We start from the raw sequence: 21,402 nt of genomic DNA on the forward strand, positions 1-21,402 counted from the left end.
GATCCCCCAGTTCTACAAGCTTTTCCTGCTCCACCCTTCAATCCTTTCACTTCTCATTAGTACATGGAATTGATTTGACTTTGATTTGTGTAACAAAGTGATTTCCACGTCTCCTTCATGATGTGACAGTGTCAGAGCTGAATGCACTTGTAGAGTATCATGTTTTTATGGCTCACATTTAAAGTGTTGCAGCTCTAATGTACAGCTGTCATATTAGAAATAGAAGCAGCTCTGATTTTAGTGCTCAAAGAAATCTATGAAGTTATGAATTCACACATGAACAGTTTTCTGCAGCGTTCCTCTCGGCCTTATTTGCAGCTCCACTCTTGTTTTTGGTCTATTGTTGTTGTTTGTCCTTGTCTGACTGTCTTGTCTCTGCAGGGAGAGTTCAGGTCCAGGATCAAACAGGGGACATCAGGAACAGAAGCAGCTCCATTGATCCGACTCCTCTGATGGCTGATCAATCAGTTTGATCTGTGTGTTCTTTGATTATTGATCAGTGATGTCAGAGTTATGTTGATGTCAGACGCTAAGCTTTTTCGATCCGGACATTGCTACGGATGAACTCATCAAACGGGTTCTAGATCCAGATGAAGTTGATGATCATGACTGCAACCGTAATCTTATAACTGTAATGCCCAATGTGATGTGGTGTGAACACGTCAGCCGAATTGTGTTCAAACTGCTGAAGCTGCAGCCCGAGGATAGACTCACATGTTATTGAATGACAACCAGTGGATATGGATTTCCCATGTGACTCCAGATACCATCGATCGTGTGAAACATTACGCTGGCATCAAATCCACTAAGTGAAATGCTGTGTGATCCTTTTTCACATTCTAATCATTTGTACCTTTAATGTTCATCATGCCCCCATATATATTATGGGTTTGGGTTGTTGACAAATAAAACAGATTCATCACTCTATCTCATGTGGTTGACTTCTTTTATTGACACAGCTTATATGTTATACAGGTAGGGACATGCACAGGAGTAAATAGTAATACGTACAGACAATGCAAGACACACACAACAAAAAACGGTAAGGTGTGACTTGTGTCCTGATTCTTTTATATTGAGGATGAAAACAAACAAAAACTGGTTGTTAAGAGATATATTCTAAAATACTTCTTCAGTAGAGAATCAGAGAAGAGAAACACAGAATTTCTTGCTAGCAAGGGCAGCCTCCAGAACTGAGACTCGCACTGAGGACTGCCCTGGTCTTTATTTATAAACTCCAGTGAGCGTTTGTTCCTTACATTGGTGTGTGTGTGTGTGTGTGTGTCAGAGTGTGACCCCATAAATGACTTCCCTTAACCTGCTGGTCTGGAAAGTCCAACAGTTCATCTATATGTAAAAAGGCACTTAGACTAAAACTGACATAGCTACGTTAATCCTACCGTAAAACAATAAGACAAGGTACGACCTCTCCCATGCTCGTAGGATGTGGGGGTGAATGCCAGAACACCCTGGAATGTTACAGACCTCCTAGGATGAGACATTCTTTCAATATGCCACCAGCTATATACTTCTAAACACAAATGATTACATGCAGTATTCTACCATATGCAAACTTATATCATTAAAAGATTATACTGACTACGAAGTACAATTTTCCATTGACACTGGTCCAGATGAGTTCAGTCAAACAATGATTTTATTGAACACACGCATGGGGAGCATCATCAGCGTAGATCTCCGCTAAAAAGCTTCAAAATGGTTTTGATATGTCAGGGTTTAGCCCCTTCTTGCGTCAGCAAAGCAGATAATATGCATCAGTTACAGTTAATGACAGTTAGACAAGTTTCCATTATCTGCAACCTTTTTACCATACATGGCTGTTTGTTTCAACCGTCTCACCCTCCAGATGTTTCTCGTTGACTTGTTCTTTTCATGCTTATCTTTAACACGTCCTGCATCAACAGTTGCTATGCAAGCACAAATGCAGTTACAAGCTAAATGTATCTCTCACTTCTGACCTAGAACTTATTTGTGTCTGTAAGCGTGCTTGCATTGGCCTTCTTGCGCTCTAAGTCACCTTACACAATATATCGTCTGGACATTCACGCCAGACGAAGCTTAGGACCTTAAGAGGACTGAGCGCCAACTCTTTATGAGCGCATTTTAAATTTATGTATAAAAATAATTACAACTCCACATTTAATAAAAGTTTTAATAAAGTGGCACTAATAAAAGCCATGTAAGCAATGATATATTTTCTTTTATTTCCACACTTGACATAAACACATACAAGCCAAGTGGCGATCATATATACATAAACCCTAGAACGATCACAATCAACGTCGCAATAAGCCCTCCAACGGCGACAGTAGCTTTTGAACAGCCACTGAGCTCTTTTATCGTACTCTTGTACTCTTCCATCGCATTTTTCAGCCTGTCAACTGCAAATTAAAAGAAAAACAAAAGTGTTAGGACATATGTAACACACTTTGAAAAAAAAAAAAAACTGCTAACATTGTTGTGCCCTTACTGTGTGGTGATATGTCTATCAAGTGAACACTGGTGTTGATGGGTTCCAAGAACTGTAAAGTAGGCAAGGCTATAGAGTAGAGCACATGACATATCATTATAATTTTTTTACAATAGCGACAAACATCCGCGGACTCTTGAGCTATGTTCACGAACTACTGTACATACACTCGGTGGTAGAAGTTTCGCTTCTGTTCGATTGAACAGACCTCGTCGTTTGCGAGCATGTCTGATCATCTGCCCCTCTTCGTTTGTATATACACATTCTACATTTGTCAGCTCCATGACCTTCAGGCATTGTGGCGGCTTGGACTTTTGAACAACAACCCGCCGGGATTTCTGTTTGACTCATCGTGTGATTCCATATCTCCATTACACGCCACGTAGACGGGTTACTATGGTATAATATACACCCCAGTGTTCAAGTGTTCAGGTTTGGCGAAAACTGTGAAAAGCTCCCCCCCTAACATGTATTGCCCTTCGTCACTGCAGCTGAGGAAGCGGATAGTAACTTGGTACCCCGATCTCACGGGTGTTACACTGTACAAATGGTTGGTGGGTGAGATACGCAGTCTGTCTTTGTAAAACACAGATGTCGGACTGTCTAAAATGCCTGGTAATGTGATAGCATCTGCCATTCACCCGATCACAGCGCTCTCTGTAACTGCTGTTTTGTTTAATTGCGCTTTGACTAGAGGACCGGCACAAGAAACACAGCGCAAAGGTTAGCGCTCGCACAGCTGCATTCAAGGAGTACATTGTCAATACAACATCCGGCTTCTACGAGCAACTGTCAGATCACGTCTTTATATAATCTCACGAATTCCCCCCGACTGAGCGCACAGTTCCCGACCAAAAAACCCACCGGACCCCCGACCAAATGTAATTTTCTAATTAAACATACACAGCCCCGCAACATTGTGTGTTAGGCCTAGCTTTGTGTTCACAGAGCAACTTAGTTAAAAAGCACAAAATGTGTAATTTTATTAAGTTGCATAAAAGGTACAGATCATTCCATGTTATTCTTCATGCGCTTCTTTATTTGTGTCTTATTATGTGTCTTAGTGTATTGCTACACTACACATAATGTTCCATGCCATGAAGAAGTGTGCTGTGTAACTCAGATGCGAGGTCCGAGACGCAAGGTCCAGACCAAGAATCCTGTCTATGTGTGTGTCAGCCTCTATACGCGAAAAAGTATGGATGTAGATAACACTAGGAGGGTCTTGGAAAGATGTGTTCACGCGGACCATGTGACATATTAGTGCCAAGTATCCTGACGAGAAACATCCTACAAATCGGTGGAAAAGAATATCATATATACATAGGCGAACTGTGTTTCGCGGGACGCAAAAATCCGTCCAGCTTGCTGGAACAGATTACCAGTTGGTTCGCTGAGCTTACGTCTGAACATCGCAAGCTGGGATTCGACGTATTGCCGTAAGGAACATTTGGTACTTTGCATAAGAAAACAACACCACTGACCGGCAGACTCACTATAGCCACTCTCTGTATTGCCAAACCACACGACCCTGACGAATCAAGCGACTGCATACCTGCCATCTGTAATACACGACAAGCGTGTCAAGCATGATACGTCTGAGACAATGCCACCGATCGAACAGCATCTCGGCTACTTATTGGACTTATGTTAACCCTTGTGCTTCCGTGGGGTTTCTGTGGCGCTGATGGCGTGCGGGCGTCGCGGCCCGAGGGGACCCCCAAGCAAAGCGCAGCTGGGGCAGTTGGTGATCGCGTATCTGGAGCACATGTGCAGGTGGCACCGGGTCTTGGCCTTGATGTCCTTGCTCCTGCGATACACATGCCACGCTTTGTCGGTGGGGTGTCACGTGACCCCTCGGGGCACCTGGTTGCAGCGGCGGCGGGCTGGGCGAGCACTGGGGCGATCGCCCTGGCCTCAATCGCGGGGAGCGCAAGGGCTTTGCCTAACCGCTCAAGGAAGAGCCTTCACCTTTTGAGCTCGTCGTCGTAATCATTTTGGTCATCCCGGTACCCAGAAAAGTACCAAGAGCAAGGGGTGAGAAGCAGCACGTCTACGGTGACCTCGGGGCTTGGCCGGTACATGCAAGGCAGTCTCGCGCACCACTCGTCCCAAATGGCTCTGATAGGGGCCAGTTTGTGGTAGCCGCGCTCCTCGGGGTCGCGACACCGCCTGGCTTATCTGGCCTCTCGGTTGTTGAAACGCAAGGTGCTCGAGTAGACCTGGAAGGTCTTGAGTGACATTGCTGCTCTCCAATCCTTGATAGTGAAACGTGGCCCGTCGTGGCGGCCGTGTCCTCGGTGTCGCCGCTGCACCTCCTACCTCGATCTTATACTTCCACTGCCACGGTCCAGTGCATGACATAGCCTCCCTTTTCTGTTACGTGCTAGCAAATAACCGCATGTAGGGAAAGTCACGCGCCTAGTGCCCGCAGAATCCCTCAAAAAAAGCCGCAGCCTTAGTACCGCCAATCTCCACTCTTATCAGTTTGGGGTACTCCACTACCCCTCTCGCGTTCCTTGTCCCTCTCCCTCCGACAATGCCGCCACTACGATGAGCCTGTCGCTTGGGGGTATTACGCTTCCCCCTGCGATGGGGGTACTCCTATTGCATTTCCCCGGCCTTCTTTTCTCGTAGCCCCAGCGCTCGGGAACCACAGACACCCCCAAGAGCTTAAACCCCATCAGGGTTAAGTTTCAGCCGCAACTTAGGGACTGAAAGCAACCGAAGTTGACAAAAGCGAACGAGTGGGGACAGCAGATCAGACAAATAAACAGGAGCCAGACCATTTAAAGATTTAAAACCCAATAAAAGAAAACAGATTTAAAACGGATCCTAAATTTGATGGGAAGCCAATGTAGAGAGGCCAAGACTGATGTGCTCAAATTTCCTTCTACCAATTAAAAATTGTGCCACCGCATTTAACACAACTGTCTCTAAATCAAGTAGAGCAATTGGTAGAAAAGCAGAAAACAGACTTGAGCAAGAAACATGCATGGCCAGGTGAGCAATAGATAGAGTCGGAGGTCTCAAGCTAGAAACCTTGTCCACAGAAAAATTAATAAAGTGATTGCACGTAACATCAGAAGACTGCAAAAGAACATAGGCTTCAATATTAAGTACAGAATTTATAGTGTTATACAAAACATGATGCATGTTATGCAAGCTAGCAGCAATAAGTTGAGAAAAATAAGAGTGCTTGGCGGCCTTTACTGCTCTCTGATAAACTTTCCAGACAAACATACAGCGTCTCCTTTTTCCACCGTCTTTCACATCTTCTACATTCTTTTCTAATGGCTCGGGTAGAATCAGTTAGTCAAAGACTAGCCTTGGGCATGCACTGTCTGAAACTTAAAGGAGCAACAACATTGAGGACAAATTTACAAGCAGAATCCAAATAAATCCACACAGGCGCTATCTTGAGAAAATCAAGATGGCAAGTATCAAAACTCCAGGTATTGATACTCAAGGGTTTGAGTTTTCACTCAGAAAACACCGGGCCAAAGACAAAATAAATCAGTCTGGACTTGAGAAAAAATCTGTTCATGTGGTAATTTTTATTTTTTGGTTAATAACTTTTTGTGTGCAAAGTAAACTCATATAATGATGAAAAACAAAACTAGAGGGTTTGAAACAGCTTTGTTAAAAATGCCTTCCTGTCTTTAACGACACCTGGTAAATAAGTTTTTATAAAATGAACTTTCATAGGCGGGTGTCTGTGAAGGTTCTCAGTCATCCAGGTCATCGTAGTCAAAGGAGCTTGCAAAGAAAAGCGTCTGGACTTCTTTAAGTTGCTTGAAGATGTTTCACCTCTCATCTGAGAAGCTTCTTCAGTTCTAAGGTCAAATGGTGGAGAGTCCCAGATATAAACCTAGTGGGAGTGACCCCCCACAGAGGGACAAAAGGACCCCTGATGATCCTCTAATAGCCTGAGCCAAGGTGTGAAACTGGGGGTGGGTCCCAATCAGCCAGAGTTTCGGGTGTGTTAATTGTGAAACCTGGCCCCACCTTATCATGCGAATTCCTGAGGTCAGATGGCCCAGGATGTGAGTGGGCGTTAAGGCGTCTGGGAAGGGATCTCAAAACTGGATTATAGATGGCAGAGAGTTGGTGTCGTAAACCCCGCCTCTGTTCAAAGATGGTCGCTCACAGTGGACATAGATGGCTTCTTTCACTCCTCTTTCAAACCATCTGTCCTCTCTGTCCAAAATGTGAACATTGGCATCCTCGAAAGAGTGACCTTTATCCTTAAGATGCAGATGGACTGCTGAGCTGCTCAGCAGTCCATCTGCATCTAAAGGTCAAAGGTCACTCTTTCGCCCACTCACATCCTGGGCCATCTGATCTCAGGAATTCGCATGATAAGGTGGGGCCAGGTTTCACAATTAACACACCCGAAACTCTGGCTGATTGGAGCCCACGCCCAGTTTCACACCTTGGCTCAGGCGATTAGAGGATCATCAGGGGGTCCTTTTGTCCCTCTGTGGGGGGATACTCCCACTAGGTTTATATCTGGGACTCTCCACCATTTGACCTTAGAACTGAAGAAGCTTCTCGGATGAGAGGTGAAACGTCTTCAAGCAACTTAAAGAAGTCCAGACACTTTTCTTTGCAAGCTCCTTTGACTTTCATAGGCGGGCTAATAATTTGTCCTCTTCTGTAGTGTGTATAACTTCTAACATCTGATCTGGTGTAGGATAACATATTTGAGGTATTCATGTCAGCAACCAGCTGTCGTAGACAATCTTTGATAAATGTAATGTGTTAAATCTTAAATTTAAAAAACCTACCCTTAAGGATACTACAGTTACTAGCTACACTCTGATTTACACATCACACTGATACGCACACATATTTGAGTGGTTCCTAACATGAGCGTAATATTTACATCAGGACTAACTGGATGAAAAATCTCAATGATCAATTTTTGCTTCAGTTTCTAGGATTAAAGCTCAATATCTGTGAAGGATCTTTGACCTGTACACAAGGTGTTTGTGGCTGACCTTTGACCTGCAGCTGGATATCTCTCAGTCTCCGTTCTTCTCTCCCATCACTGATGGAGCAGGTGTAGATGCTGCTGTCAGTCTTTGTTGGTTTTGTCAGAGTGAGGCTGAAGTCTCCAGTGTCCAGAGCATCAGGTCTCATTGATGTGCGCCCGCTGTAACGCTGGTTTTGTCCTCTGAGATCGTCTGTTTCGTCTTGTCTCACATGGACAGATTTGGGATGGAGATCACTGCGAGTCCACATCACTGTGGGATTCTCAGGTATAAACCCAAAGTACTGACAGGGCAGCAGGACAGATCTTTCCCCCTCATTCACCTCCACCACCACACCCAGGGCATGCTGGGAAACTGAGGACACACAAATAAAAACACAAAAAAATGCCCATTGATGACATCATTCACAGCTGTAACCCTCAGGAGGCAAAATTCATTCAGGTTAATACTGTGTAATGTTACATTATTAGTGTATATTGATTACATAGATTCATAGTAACTGATGACAATTCTAACACTTTAACATCAACGACTAATAAAAACCTCTCCTCATCTCCAGAGTCGGGCAGTAAATAATTAAGTACAATTTTCTGGTATCTGGATTTCAGTACTTTTTTGTGACTCCTTTTTACTTTTACTCCCTACAATTTTAAACAGATATCTGAACTTTCTACTCCTTACATTTTCAAAACAGACTCGATACTTTTGGGGAGTTATTATTAGTATTTCATCACTGAGACCCTTTAACCGATTTGAGCCTGAACAGAAACTCATCAAAGTAAATCCTGTTAATTTATTAATCACCAGGAGATATCACATAAAAAGACGTGTCAAAGTCAGGGGTTAAAAGTGGTTAAAGGGTTTCTTTTGGTTTTGTTTTTGCCACAACACCTGAACAACTGCACGTGTTGTAAGTTGCAGTACGTCAGCATCTACAGTATATAAGTTTACTGTGTAAGCTTAGTCTGACAATGGCAGCTACATGATGCACATTGAAACTTAGCCTGTTATTTGAGTTGTTACTCTACAAAAGTAAAAGGCAATGTATTTTTTTCTGTAATTACTTACATCTGTCACTCTGGTGTTTACTTTGGTTAGCCATAGGTTTGTATGAGACCATGCATGCAGCACAGGGCAACCCCGTAGCATATGTTTGTATCATCACGGGCACAAGAAGCATTCTTCTCACTTTGTGGGAGTTGAGGTGTGTTTTCCCGAAACTGTGTTGGGTAAGATAACAAAGCACTGAATTCTAAATAGATGAATTACAAGTTATATTTGTACACTTGGCTTCAGGTAAGGTCATCTTTAAAGACCTAAAATTTGATAGTTTTAATCATAATTTAGCAGAGTAGAGTTGTTGTTTTTTGTTTTTGTTTTTTAAAAAAAGGTTAGCTAGCCATTACTTTTAGCTAGCAAACGTGCTTCACAAATAAGAGAGTACATTGTCAGTTTTTCCACTTATAATTAAAATTTGTCACTTGTCAGGGTACAATAAATTGTTATCAGGAGAGAGTCCAGCCATTTCCCTCATTTTGTATGTGGATGAGTTTGAAGTGTGTAATCCGCTTGGCATCTCAAGAAAAAAAAGCGAAAAATTACAGCAGTGTATTGGATATTAGCTAATGTACCGCCATTGCTCAGGTGACATTGTGTATTATATTAACATTTTTTACTATTTAATTGTGTCCTTCTTCTTCTTTTTTCACAGCTGAATAATGAATTCTAAAGGATCACCACTGTTAACTTGGAAACAACCTTCTTAAAAACTGGACCAGACTGCACACACTGCACAGTGGACACACTGCAAGTCCCATAAGTTTACAATTTTAGACTTTTCGCCTAGTAAACTGTTTTCTTTTTTATTCTACAGAGTTCGATGGAAACAAAGAGAGAGGTCGCAATCCGTTGCCTGATGGTGTATCTGAAAAAAAAAAAAAAAGAGGAGGATCTCTTCAGAGAACAGCTGGTAGGTAAGTCTCACTTTTTTGTTTTATTTTTAAATGGTACAAAAAAAAAAAAACCCGACATGTGCCCTTTTAACCTACTTGGCAGGATAGTGAGGAACAGTTCCCAGAAGAAGTGGTAAAGAATGTAGTCACCAGACATACAGCAGCATTTCTTCCACCCTAAAATTGTGATTGAAGGAACAACTGTCCTGGAAGACCTTGGTGTGCCCAAAGCGTGTTCCTTAATGATGGGGCTTATATACGTTACCTTTGTTGCGTTGTTGAACATTAAAACGTTTTGTCTTTTTTTTTTTTTATTATTCTGCGATATTTACCAAGTTGATAGGTTAAAGTTAATGCTTAATAATAAGCAGATTTGCAAAACCAATTGCCTTACGTTGTAATGTTTGTTTTCTGAGGTATTTTAGAAGGGCATGATTTAAAATTATTGTGATTTGGAAGACTTCATAGTTTATTGACTGTTTTATTTAATATACATTTACAAATCTTTATAGTGGTTCTCAAAGTTGATCATCAGGCCCCATTGCTCTGCTTGTTTCCCAGCTATCAAGACTCTACACAATGTTGATTGCCTGGTGTGTTCAGTCAATCGGAATTTGAAGACACCATTGTGGAGTAAAGAAAATGGAGTGAATTGGTATGTTTTGGCTTCTGATTCACTAAACAGACCTTGTCCAGGTAATAAACATTCTACATTTTCTTTCTTACTGAGGTCGTTTGTGGAGGGATTCTACTGAAGTACAGTTAAAGGGCTGCTCTTTGATTTATGTTGTATGACACGGAATTGCATTACTTGGAAAAATTTTTGCAATAAACTATTTAATCAGTTGGAATAAATGAAATAGCTATGTGAGATTTTAGAAAAGTTACTTTAGAAACTTGACACCATTTGCAGGATAGGATAGAGTAAAATATATGTAAAAAATGAGTTAGAGTAATGTCATTTTTTACTAATTACTAATGTAATTTGTCAACTTGATATTTTAGGAAAATCTAAATTAATGTTAGGTTGCTTAAACTTAATTATGTGTTTGGAGGTCAAAGTAAATCATGCTGGTTTGTTAAAGCAGTTGTGTTAGCCAAACCTAAAATTTACTTGCTGGATTTACTTAATAATATGCAACGTTTGTAACTTAAAGAGTTGAGCCAACAAAACATTTTTAGAGTGAGGAAATAGAGATCTATTTTTATTAGTGCTGTCTAAATTAACGCGTCAACACGGATTAATCCATCATCATGATTAATCTGATTAAAATTTGTAACCCAATTAACCCATCTGGAGTGCAGAATGACTCAAAATCCCTGAAATGTTTCTCTCAATGCATTTCGGGCAGTTTGTCCAAGTAGATTCTGGGGTAGGATCTTACGCGATGTCCACGAACGCACCACTAACATCCACACCTTCCCAGTTAACAATTACTGGGCTTATAAGAAAGCTGCGATTCACTACCAGATGGCGGCATTTGGCAGTCTTGTCCATCCAAGGTGGCCGAGAGCATTAGGCAGCTAAGCGCTGTAGATCTCTCCAGGGAAGCTACTCAGTATAAGTATTGCCCTTTAGAGAGTGGTAAGTGGGACTCTTGCGTTTATCATAATGTGGCATGTAGTAGGGTGGACCTTGACGACTGTTTCCCTCTTTTGTTGCAGGATTGTGCTATACTGCTGCTGTCTTGTCATATGCTGTTTTATTTGTTATGTGATGCTTTTCTAGAGAACAGTAACTTGGGGTGTATTTGTTTTATGTAGATCTCTTTTACTAATTTGTTTAACGTTTTATGCTTTGTTTTATTGCTTTAACGGAGGTGCGGCCGCTTGTTGAGGGGCTGGGTATGTGAGGTGGAGTCCCCTCCCTGATGCATTAGAGTTTAGAGTTTAGTGTAAATTACATGGGTGAGTAATTGGTGGCACCCTTGGGTACTCCTCCCTGTAGGTTGCCGCCTCAAGTGGCCGGTCTCCACTATTTTGTTTAGGGTTTTTTTGGTTTGTTTTTTTATCAAGCTATGATTGTTTTAGGGTAGCATCGTGGTAGGGAGTCTGGTCATTTTAATCATCGGTTGTTAATAAAGTGTGTTAATTAACTATTTTGTCGTCTCAACCCTGCTACATTAGGTGCCTTTCTGATTTTATAATTCTATGTTTTTTAGTAGTTCTTCTTAATACTGTAAAAATATTATAAATGGAATAATACTGTAAAGAATGTTATTAATGCAATTATAATAATGCAGGTTATATGGCAGCAATAAAAGAATTTCTGGATCCCCACAAAAGTGATAAAAACAAAAGAAGAAGCCATGGGACTAATGCGTTATTTTTGTGCCTCTATTCTGAGCACACGTAGAAAAAGAATTGAGCGCATATAAAAAAAATTTGTGTTGCAAAGTGTTGCATTTTAAGGAGAAATTTATTTTGAGCGAAGAAAAGCTAAATTTGAGTGAACAAAATTCATTGCTACGTACAAAAAAACGTATTTCAGTGTTTGCTATTATCCACACACACACACACACACAATAGCAGCCCCTCTCGCTCAGTTTGTGCATTTGCGCTCGCTCGCAATGTGTTGCTTGCACGCTCAACATTTCTGCCTGTGTGCGTTCAACTCTTTCTGTACACCGTTATATTTGTGCCACAAAACCAACCAATCACAGACTTGGATGCAAAAAAAAAAATCTGATTGGCGGTTTTGGTCTCCAATCAGCTCGAAATGACAAAATGCAATATCCCAGAATGCATTTCGTCCAAAACTCAAACGAGGCAGTGGCGGAGGAACACAGAGGGGCGGAGTTTGAAATATTACTCTTTCTGGGTCACAAAATAAACTTTTAAGATATTTTCATGCGAGAGTGGTGCTGTGTAAACTTTAAATATCTGCTCGATTAGCAAGACATCACATATTTGCGAAAGTGCTCTAATGTTTTCGAAGATGCCATGTAACATTTCAATAGCTTTTAAAACACTGTCAATATTTTGGGGGGGGGGGCTTTATTGTCTACATGTAGAGCCCTCAAAAAATTAGTCAACGGAATGTCTATCTGGATGCTACACTGTTTTCTTTGAGGTCTAAGGTCCACACCACAACCAAATACACACCATTCCGTTTAATGTATGGGAGAGAAGCAACATATCCTTGATTGTGCATGAATTAAATATAATCTTAATTAGAAAGTGTGCATATCGATACTGGCTGCAGCATCTTTTCTGCTTAGTTTCTAAATGCAAGACACATTTTACAGATAAGGTAAGTGACTAATTATTATTTCTTTATATTTGTATCTTTATGCAAAGTTATCAATGGCGAGCACACCTTTCAGTATAATGTGTTCACCTGTGCAAGTGTATCAAGAGTAAAAAGTGACTATAATAACAAGTGTTAATAATAAAAAAATATGATAGGAGTCTATCTTTGTGGCAACATGAGTTCAAAGCTTTATAGTAGTATAATTAGTTTTAAAAATTAGTTATTATTGATAGTTTTTTCAGTTCATGTTTCACATGCTTTATTTGCCTTTGTGATTGTAATTGTTAATTAAAATTTGAAAATTTTAGCTGTCCTCCATCATTCTCCCAGAGGAGTCAACTTACAGTGTATCTTCCACAAGAGACGCACAAGACAAAGTTAAAAAAAAAAAAAAACTGTAGAGGAAAATATAGCAAAGTCACAAAAATTACAAAAGGAAGACGTACAAAACCCTTCTGTACAATGTTGGAGATGAACTTCTTCTCCCAAACATGGGGAAACGTGGAAGGAAGATAGAAAGACTAGATCCAGATTTTTCAGGTCCCTACACTATTCATAAAATCTCTGGCAAATGTGTTAGATTAAAAAACATCGAGGGAGCTACTTTAAAAAATCAGTACAGCATTGACCATATTAAGCCGTACAGAAGAAGCAACCCTGTAAATGTCAGTGACAGTGACAAATGCCCAACTCACAGTCAGCCAGTGAACAGCAGCACAAACCTGAAGATGCCCCCATGTCATACTGTTAACCCTCAGTGCCAGCAAAGATATCTGACCCTCTATTATTCATTATGCACCAAAAATGGCTGACAAAAGTTGTGCCTCCCACCAAGAGTTAAATTCAGCACCAGGACCAGAAAAGCTTGAACTTCCCTCACCGAAACAAAGCATAGAAAATGAAGATGGCATAGTGAACATCTCTTTTTGACCAGTTGGTCATTTGTTGCCAGTTTGGCGTTCCAACTTGATTCACTGTTGCATGACTTTGTTTGCTGTTATTGTGTTGTCTTCACTTGACCTGTTGGTCAGTTTAGCTGTCTGGTTTACAGAGAGTGGGCATGTCTGATCATTTCCTTCCATCGTGGCTCAAGAGTTGGGAGTTCGCCTTGTAATTGGAAGGTTGCCAGTTTGAGCCCCGGCTTGGACAGTCTCGGTCGTTGTGTCCTTGGGCAAGACACTTAACCTGTTGCCTACTGGTGGTGGTCAGAGGGCCCGGTGGCGCCAGTGTCCGGCAGCCTCGCCTCTGTCAGTGCGCCCCAGGGTGGCTGTGGCTACAATGTAGCTGCCATCACCAGTGGGTGGATGTGGCTGTGTCCCAATTCAGAGTCTGCACGCTTGAAGTACGCGCACTACGCGCACTACGCGTACTACGTACGGTGCGTACTATAAGTACGAGAAGTGCAGAAGTGAGAGGCTTGTAAAATGGGACGGTATACGCTTTGTTGTGCTGTTCAGGTTGCCTAGCAACCATGATACTAACCGCGAGACACGTTACAGCATTGTTTGACAGAAATGAAGGAGAAAAATGTTTTGTTGGTCAATCATTTTTGTCATGACATCATACATATACATACATACATATATATATATATATATATATATACATATATATATACATATATATATATATATATATATATATATATATATATATATATATATATATATATATATATATATATATATATATATATATATATATAAAATTGTGAAACCTGGTCCCACCTTATCATGCGAATTCCTGAGATCAGATGGCCCAAGGCGTCTGGGAAGGGATCTCAAAACTGGATTACTCTCTGCCATCTATAATCCAGTTTTGAGATCCCTTCCCAGACGCCTTAACGCCCACTCACATCCTGGGCCATCTGATCTCAGGAATTCGCATGATAAGGTGGGGCCAGGTTTCACAATGAGCTCACCCGAAACTCTGGCTGATTGGGACCCACACCCAATTTCACACCTTGGCTCAGGCGATTAGAGGATCATCAGGGGGTCCTTTTGTCCCTCTGTGGGGGGAAACTCCCACTAGGTTTATATCTGGGACTCTCCACCATTTGACCTTAGAACTGAAGAAGCTTCTCGGATGAGAGGTGAAACGTCTTCAAGCAACTTAAAGAAGTCCAGACGCTTTTCGTTGCAAGCTCCTTTGACTACGATGACCTGGATGACTGAGAACCTTCACAGACATAACCCCCATATGTTGACCCCCCCCCCCCTCCTCATCAGTAATGATGGGGGGGGGGGGGGGGGGGGGGGGTTATGACGAACTCTGAAAAAGTATAAGTGTAACGGATCCAGGGACTGCCCGCCGGTGTTGTGCCAAAAAGTGATTGTCTGCCAGAAACTGATTGCCGTCTGCGGGAGCGCGCGCAGCTGCTTAAAGCTGCAGCGCCCAGATTACTTGCGTTGCCAGCTACTTCCGTGCAACTGATATAACGTGGGGGGAAAAACCCAAACACATTTATGCCTTTGTTATTAGGCAAAGGTATGCATTTATGGAGCTTTAACATTTCTTGTAACCGAATTATGACGCTATCAGAAGGTTGCTTTCAGTGTGTAGCGCAGTCACGAATGACTACACGCATCACGATGGAATAATTAATGCCTACAGGTTTAGTATGTCTACTCTCGTTGTTCATATTTGTTATAAGACTGTCGAATAGTAGTTAAAACAATAAAGACCTATTGTGCCAGTATCACCATGACTCTTTCTTGTTTGTGCAGAATAACGACTGAGAACATGGCATTTTAGCGCTACCAAAAAGTGATTGTGGCCTATAACTTGTCACTGAAACAATATTTCTGCTTCAAACTTGTTGGATATATTCCAGAAGGGTTACATGTGATATATTGTATCCCAAAACCTCTCCAAGAACTGCTGAATAACTTGTACAGGAACAATAACACTGATAATATGCCATTTTCAGCCTGCCAAAAAGTGATTGTGGCCTATATCTTGTTAATGAAATACTATTTCTGCTTCAAACTTGCTGCATGTCATTCTGAAGGGTCCTATGTGACACATTATATCCCAAACAGTCCCTTAGAACTGCTGAATAACCATTAAGGGAACGATAAAACTGATAATATGCAATTTCCAACCTGCCAAAAAGTGATTGCCGCCTATATCTTGTCACTGAAACAATATTTCTGCTTCAAAATTGTTGGATATCCTCCAGAAGGGTTACATGTGATATATTATATCCCAAACAGTCTCCAAGAACTGCTGAATAACTTTTCAAATAACATTAATACGATAATATGCCATTTCAGCCTGCCAAAAAGTGATTGTGGACTATAACTTGTCACTGAAACAATATTTCTGCTTCAAACTTGGTGGATGTCATTCAGAAGGGTCATATGTCAAATATTACATCTCAAACACTCTCCAAGAACTGCTGAAAAACTTTTAAAATAACATTAATACCGATAATATGTCATTTTCAACCTGCCAAAAAGTGATTGTGGCCTATATCTTGTCACTGAAATACTATTTCTGCTTCAAACTTGCTGCATGTCATTCTGAAGGGTCCTATGTGACACATTATATCCCAAACAGTCCCTTAGAACTGCTGAATAACCATTAAGGGAACGATAAAACTGATAATATGCAATTTCCAACCTGCCAAAAAGTGATTGCCGCCTATATCTTGTCACTGAAACAATATTTCTGCTTCAAAATTGTTGGATATCCTCCAGAAGGGTTACATGTGATATATTATATCCCAAACACTCTCCAAGAGCTGCTGAATAACTTTTAAAAGAACATTAATACCGATAATATGTCATTTTCAACCTGTGCATAAAACGTCAAATTTAAAAAATATTGTAATTCAAAAATAATACAAAAAAAGGATAATGGCCAAATGGAAACAGGTGGGAGGAGATCTGCTTAAACACATTAGGAACACCAAGTAATAGGAAAGACAAAACAAAATGTCAGGTAATAAAAATGTCATTCCAATACAGCACTTATTAATTGAAATGAAAACCAAAAACAAATAACAATTACATCCAATTAAAGAAGAAACCACCAGTTAAAATAAACTAACAAATAGACCAGAAACAGGGGGTATAGCGGAAGCTCAACACCAGTAAACCATGGAACAACATATATATTAATTCTTTGCATACAGTAACTATGCTAACATGTTAGGAAACACAAAATAATTGAATCATCCTACAAAAAAATTGCAATCAAAGCTGAACTTGTGAACAACACAGAAACACACACAGCAACACGAACATAAATTAATGAATTAATAAACAAATAAACAACCAATAAATATTATAGGAGACTGCATTTTGTTGCCCTGTACCTGTGCATGTGCAATGACAATAAAGTTGAATTCTATTCTATTCTATTCTAACGATACAAAACAAGAAACATTTCCAAAACATTGAAAAATTGACAGCGACCCTCTGACCAGCATGCTTCACAAACAAATGGGGTTTTTTTGGTCTTGCGGGGCTGAGATATAATATATCACATGTAACCCTTCTGGAATATATCCAACAAGTTTGAAGCAGAAATATTGTTTCAGTGACAAGTTATAGTCCACAATCACTTTTTGGCAGCTTGAATATTGCATATTATCAGTGTTATTGTTCTTGTACAAGTTATTCAGCAGTTCTAAGGGACTCTTTGAGATATAATATTTGACATATGACCCATCTGAATGACATGCAGCAAGTTTGAAGCAGAAATAGTATTTCAGTGACAAGATATAGGCGGCAATCACTTTTTGGCAGGCTGAAAATGGCATATTATCAATGTTAATGTTCCTTTAAAAGTTATTCAGCAGTTCTTGGAGAGTGTTTGGGATATAATATGTCACATGTAACCCTTCTGGATAATATCCAAAAATTTTGAAGCAGAAACATTGTTTCAGTGACAAGATATAGGTGGCAATCACTTTTTGGCAGGCTGAAAATGGCATATTATCAATGTTAATGTTCCTTTAAAAGTTATTCAGCATTTCTTAGAGACTGTTTGGGATATGATGTGCCACATATCATCCTTTTGGATGATACCCAACAGGTTTGAAGCAGAAACATTGTTTCAGTGACAAGATATAGGCCACAATCACTTTTTGGCAGGTTGAAAATTGCATATTGTCAGTTTTATTGTTCCCTTAATGGTAATTTAGCAGTTCTGAGGGACTGTTTGAGATGTAATATTTGACATATGACCCTTCTGAATGACATCCACCAAGTTTGAAGCAGAAATAGTATCTCAGTGACAAGTTATAGTCCACAATCACTTTTTGGCAGGTCGAAAATGGCATATTATGGGTATTAATGGTCCTTTAATAGTTATTCAACAGTCCTTAGAGACTGTTTGAGATATAATGTGTCACATGTAACCCTTCTGGAGGATATCCAACAATTTTGAAGCAGAAATATTGTTTCAGTGACAAGATATAGGCGGCAATCACTTTTTTGGCAGGTTGGAAATTGCATATTATCAGTTTTATCGTTCCCTTAATGGTTATTCAGCAGTTCTAAGGGACTGTTTGGGATATAATGTGTCACATAGGACCCTTCAGAATGACATGCAGCAAGTTTGAAGCAGAAATAGTATTTCAGTGACAAGATATAGGCCACAATCACTTTTTGGCAGGTTGAAAATGACATATTATCGGTATTAATGTTATTTTAAAAGTTTTTCAGCAGTTCTTGGAGAGTGTTTGATATATAATATGTCACATAGGACCCTTCTGAATGACATCCACCAAGTTTGAAGCAGAAACATTGTTTCAGTGACAAGATATAGGCCACAATCACTTTTTGGCAGGCTGAAATGGCATATTGTCAGTTTTATTGTTCCCTTAATGGTAATTTAGAAGTTCTGAGGGACTGTTTGAGATGTAATATTTGACATATGACCCTTCTAAATGACATCCGCCAAGTTTGAAGCAGAAATATTGTTTCAGTGACAAGTTATAGTCCACAATCACTTTTTGGCAGGTCAAAAATGACATATTATCGTATTAATGTTATTTGAAAAGTTATTCAGCAGTTCTTGGAGACTGTTTGGGATATAATATATCACATGTAACCCTTCTGGAGGATATCCAACAATTTTGAAGCAGAAATATTGTTTCAGTGACAAGATATAGGCGGCAATCACTTTTTGGCAGGTTGGAAATTGCATATTATCAGTTTTATCGTTCCCTTAATGGTTATTCAGCAGTTCTAAGGGACTGTTTGGGATATAATGTGTCACATAGGACCCTTCAGAATGACATGCAGCAAGTTTGAAGCAGAAATAGTATTTCATTAACAAGATATAGGCCACAATCACTTTTTGGCAGGCTGAAAATGGCATATTATCAGTGTTATTGTTCCTGTACAAGTTATTCAGCAGTTCTTGGAGAGGTTTTGGGATACAATATATCACATGTAACCCTTCTGGAATATATCCAACAAGTTTGAAGCAGAAACATTGTTTCAGTGACAAGATATAGGCCACAATCACTTTTTGGTAGCGCTAAAATGCCATGTTCTCAGTCGTTATTCTGCACAAACAAGAAAGAGTCATGGTGATACTGGCACAATAGGTCTTTATTGTTTTAACTACTATTCGACAGTCTTATAACAAATATGAACAACGAGAGTAGACATACTAAACCTGTAGGCATTAATTATTCCATCGTGATGCGTGTAGTCATTCGTGACTGCGCTACACACTGAAAGCAACCTTCTGATAGCGTCATAATTCGGTTACAAGAAACGTTAAAGCTCCATAAATGCATACCTTTGCCTAATAACAAAGGCATAAATGTGTTTGGGTTTTTCCCCCCACGTTATATCAGTTGCACGGAAGTAGCTGGCAACGCAAGTAATCCGGGCGCTGCAGCTTTAAGCAGCTGCGCGCGCTCCCGCGGACGGCAATCAGTTTCTGGCAGACAATCACTTTTTGGCACAACACCGGATCTGCAGGAGGCTTTTATGCTATACACATCTCCCATGTACATGGTGAATAAAATTGTCTAATTGAATAAGCGTTCGTCTTGGAGTGATTTCTCGTTCCAGGTCAGAACCAAGAGATCGGGGGGGGAGTCCAATCTTCCGTCAATTGATAGACGTGACGATAGATTTACGCTACGGCAGGATGTTTTGACAAAGTTTTTTTTTAATATATATTTTTTTATATATATATATATATTTTTTTAAACTTTATTTACAAACAACAGTATAACATACAAGGCACCGTCATTAATCTGATTATGTTACATCCTCGGTTGAGCAATATAGCAAAAAAAAAAAAAAATGTTTTGACAAAGTAGGACGTTTTTCCAGAACACTGGAAGCAGCGCAGACACGAGGCTACTTTAGCATGGCTAACTAGCTCTGCCATACGGGAATCTGTGGCTACAAAGTCCACAGTCTGTTAGTCTGGTCTGTTTCTAACCTTCCCTCATACTTTTACTATTAAAGCCTCATCATTAAATCTGTATTTCCAACACTCACGGCAGAGGCGCGAGCTTCACCTGAGTGCAGCACAGAGGACTGTCTGTGGAGCTGCTGCAGGTTAAACAGAGACTTTCTTACCGTTCACGAGGAGCAGGAGCACCACCAGCGTCTTCATCCTCCTTTAAAAACAACTCAAACCGACACAAAGTCCCGTTAAATCCTCTGCTGATCCAACGAACCCACACCTGGACACACCTGCAGCTCCAAACACGCCCACGCACAAAGTTTACTTTCTGTTTACGGGAAGTGAAACCGAACAGAGGAGGGGGACTCTACATCTACGTGCACAAAGGTTGGTGTAACAACAGCACTAGTGTTGCCTACAGAGCTAAGTACTGTAATAATCCCGGCAGTCTATGTAGCACTGGACGCCAGGGGCGATTCTAGGATCAGAGCTTTGGGGGTGCTGAGCACCCAGAGAGCTGCCCATCCAGGCAAGATAAACTTTACTCGCCACAATGAGACTTCTTCCCTGTCTCTGTCAATCCCTGCATCCTTAAATGTCTCCAGTTGTCCCGAGTTCCCTCTGTTCCTCGTCGTCTGTTGTCTTCATCTCCATTTTCAGTCATAATAATTTTACCATCTCTGTGCAAGTCTGCAAATTTCTTTATTAAATCATAAGATTCTTAAATTCATCAAGTCTCTCTGTGCCTGGGTCCTCGTCACAAAACATGACATCCATGTTTTGTACATTTTAACACAATTGAATCCCCACATTTGTGAAAGAAAAGCAAAACACTTTTTTTAAAGTCTGTAACAAAACCATCAAATCTGATAAAGGTTATTTAAATGCTGCTAAAGAAGAATGGATTGGAATAAAACAATACATATCCTAACCTTAATTACTGGAGGAGAATGATGAATGATGCTCACAGTGAGTAAAAAGTAAACTGAGTGCATTTTTTGGACAGAGATTCGCTTTTAAAGTGTCTGTATAATACAATACAGATACATAAAAATACACTCCAAAAATAGAAGAGTTCTTGAAATGTACAAAATATTATTAAAAAATTAGAAAAACTGAGACACCTTGGCCTCTGGTACAATGTATACAATGTATGAAAAGATGTTTACTGCAGATACTTCTATGGCCCTGCAGATTTTTTCTTTTCTTTTATCCTATGTCGCCGCACCTTGAGGTTGGTAAATCTGTCAATCACTTTTGGGTGGTCAACTCTCTCAAGCATCTCTTTCTCAACTGACATCACAGCCAGGTGCTGGAGTCTGC

The 21,402-nt window shown here is 40.3% G+C and overlaps 1 protein-coding gene and 1 pseudogene across 3 annotated transcripts; one reads left to right on the plus strand and one right to left on the minus strand.

Annotated features, from left to right (window-relative positions):
* LOC146578140 (uncharacterized) overlaps window positions 1–21,402 on the plus strand; it is a 105,561-nt pseudogene that overhangs the window by 24,528 nt on the left and 59,631 nt on the right.
* Window positions 930–20,559, minus strand: LOC146578141 (uncharacterized). 3 transcript variants are annotated; one of them, XM_085268624.1, is made up of 4 exons: window positions 20,253–20,559; window positions 7,495–7,842; window positions 2,492–2,560; window positions 930–2,402 (listed from the first exon to the last, which is right to left on the minus strand). In XM_085268624.1, the coding sequence occupies exons 1-4, from the start codon at window positions 20,287–20,289 to the stop codon at window positions 2,266–2,268; spliced, it is 591 nt and encodes a 196-aa protein (XP_085124750.1). In that variant the 5' UTR covers window positions 20,290–20,559; the 3' UTR covers window positions 930–2,265. The 3 variants fall into 3 exon arrangements, with proteins under 3 accessions (XP_085124750.1, XP_085124748.1, XP_085124749.1); XM_085268622.1 differs by lacking the exon at window positions 20,253–20,559 and adding an exon at window positions 8,557–8,724; XM_085268623.1 differs by lacking the exons at window positions 2,492–2,560; window positions 20,253–20,559 and adding an exon at window positions 8,557–8,753.

This window comes from Mchenga conophoros, linkage group LG3 (genome assembly GCF_057382185.1).
Source record: "Mchenga conophoros isolate Kocher_MC1m ecotype Shallow Benthic linkage group LG3, M_conophoros_male_GT1.1, whole genome shotgun sequence".
Classification (NCBI taxonomy): domain Eukaryota; kingdom Metazoa; phylum Chordata; class Actinopteri; order Cichliformes; family Cichlidae; genus Mchenga; species Mchenga conophoros.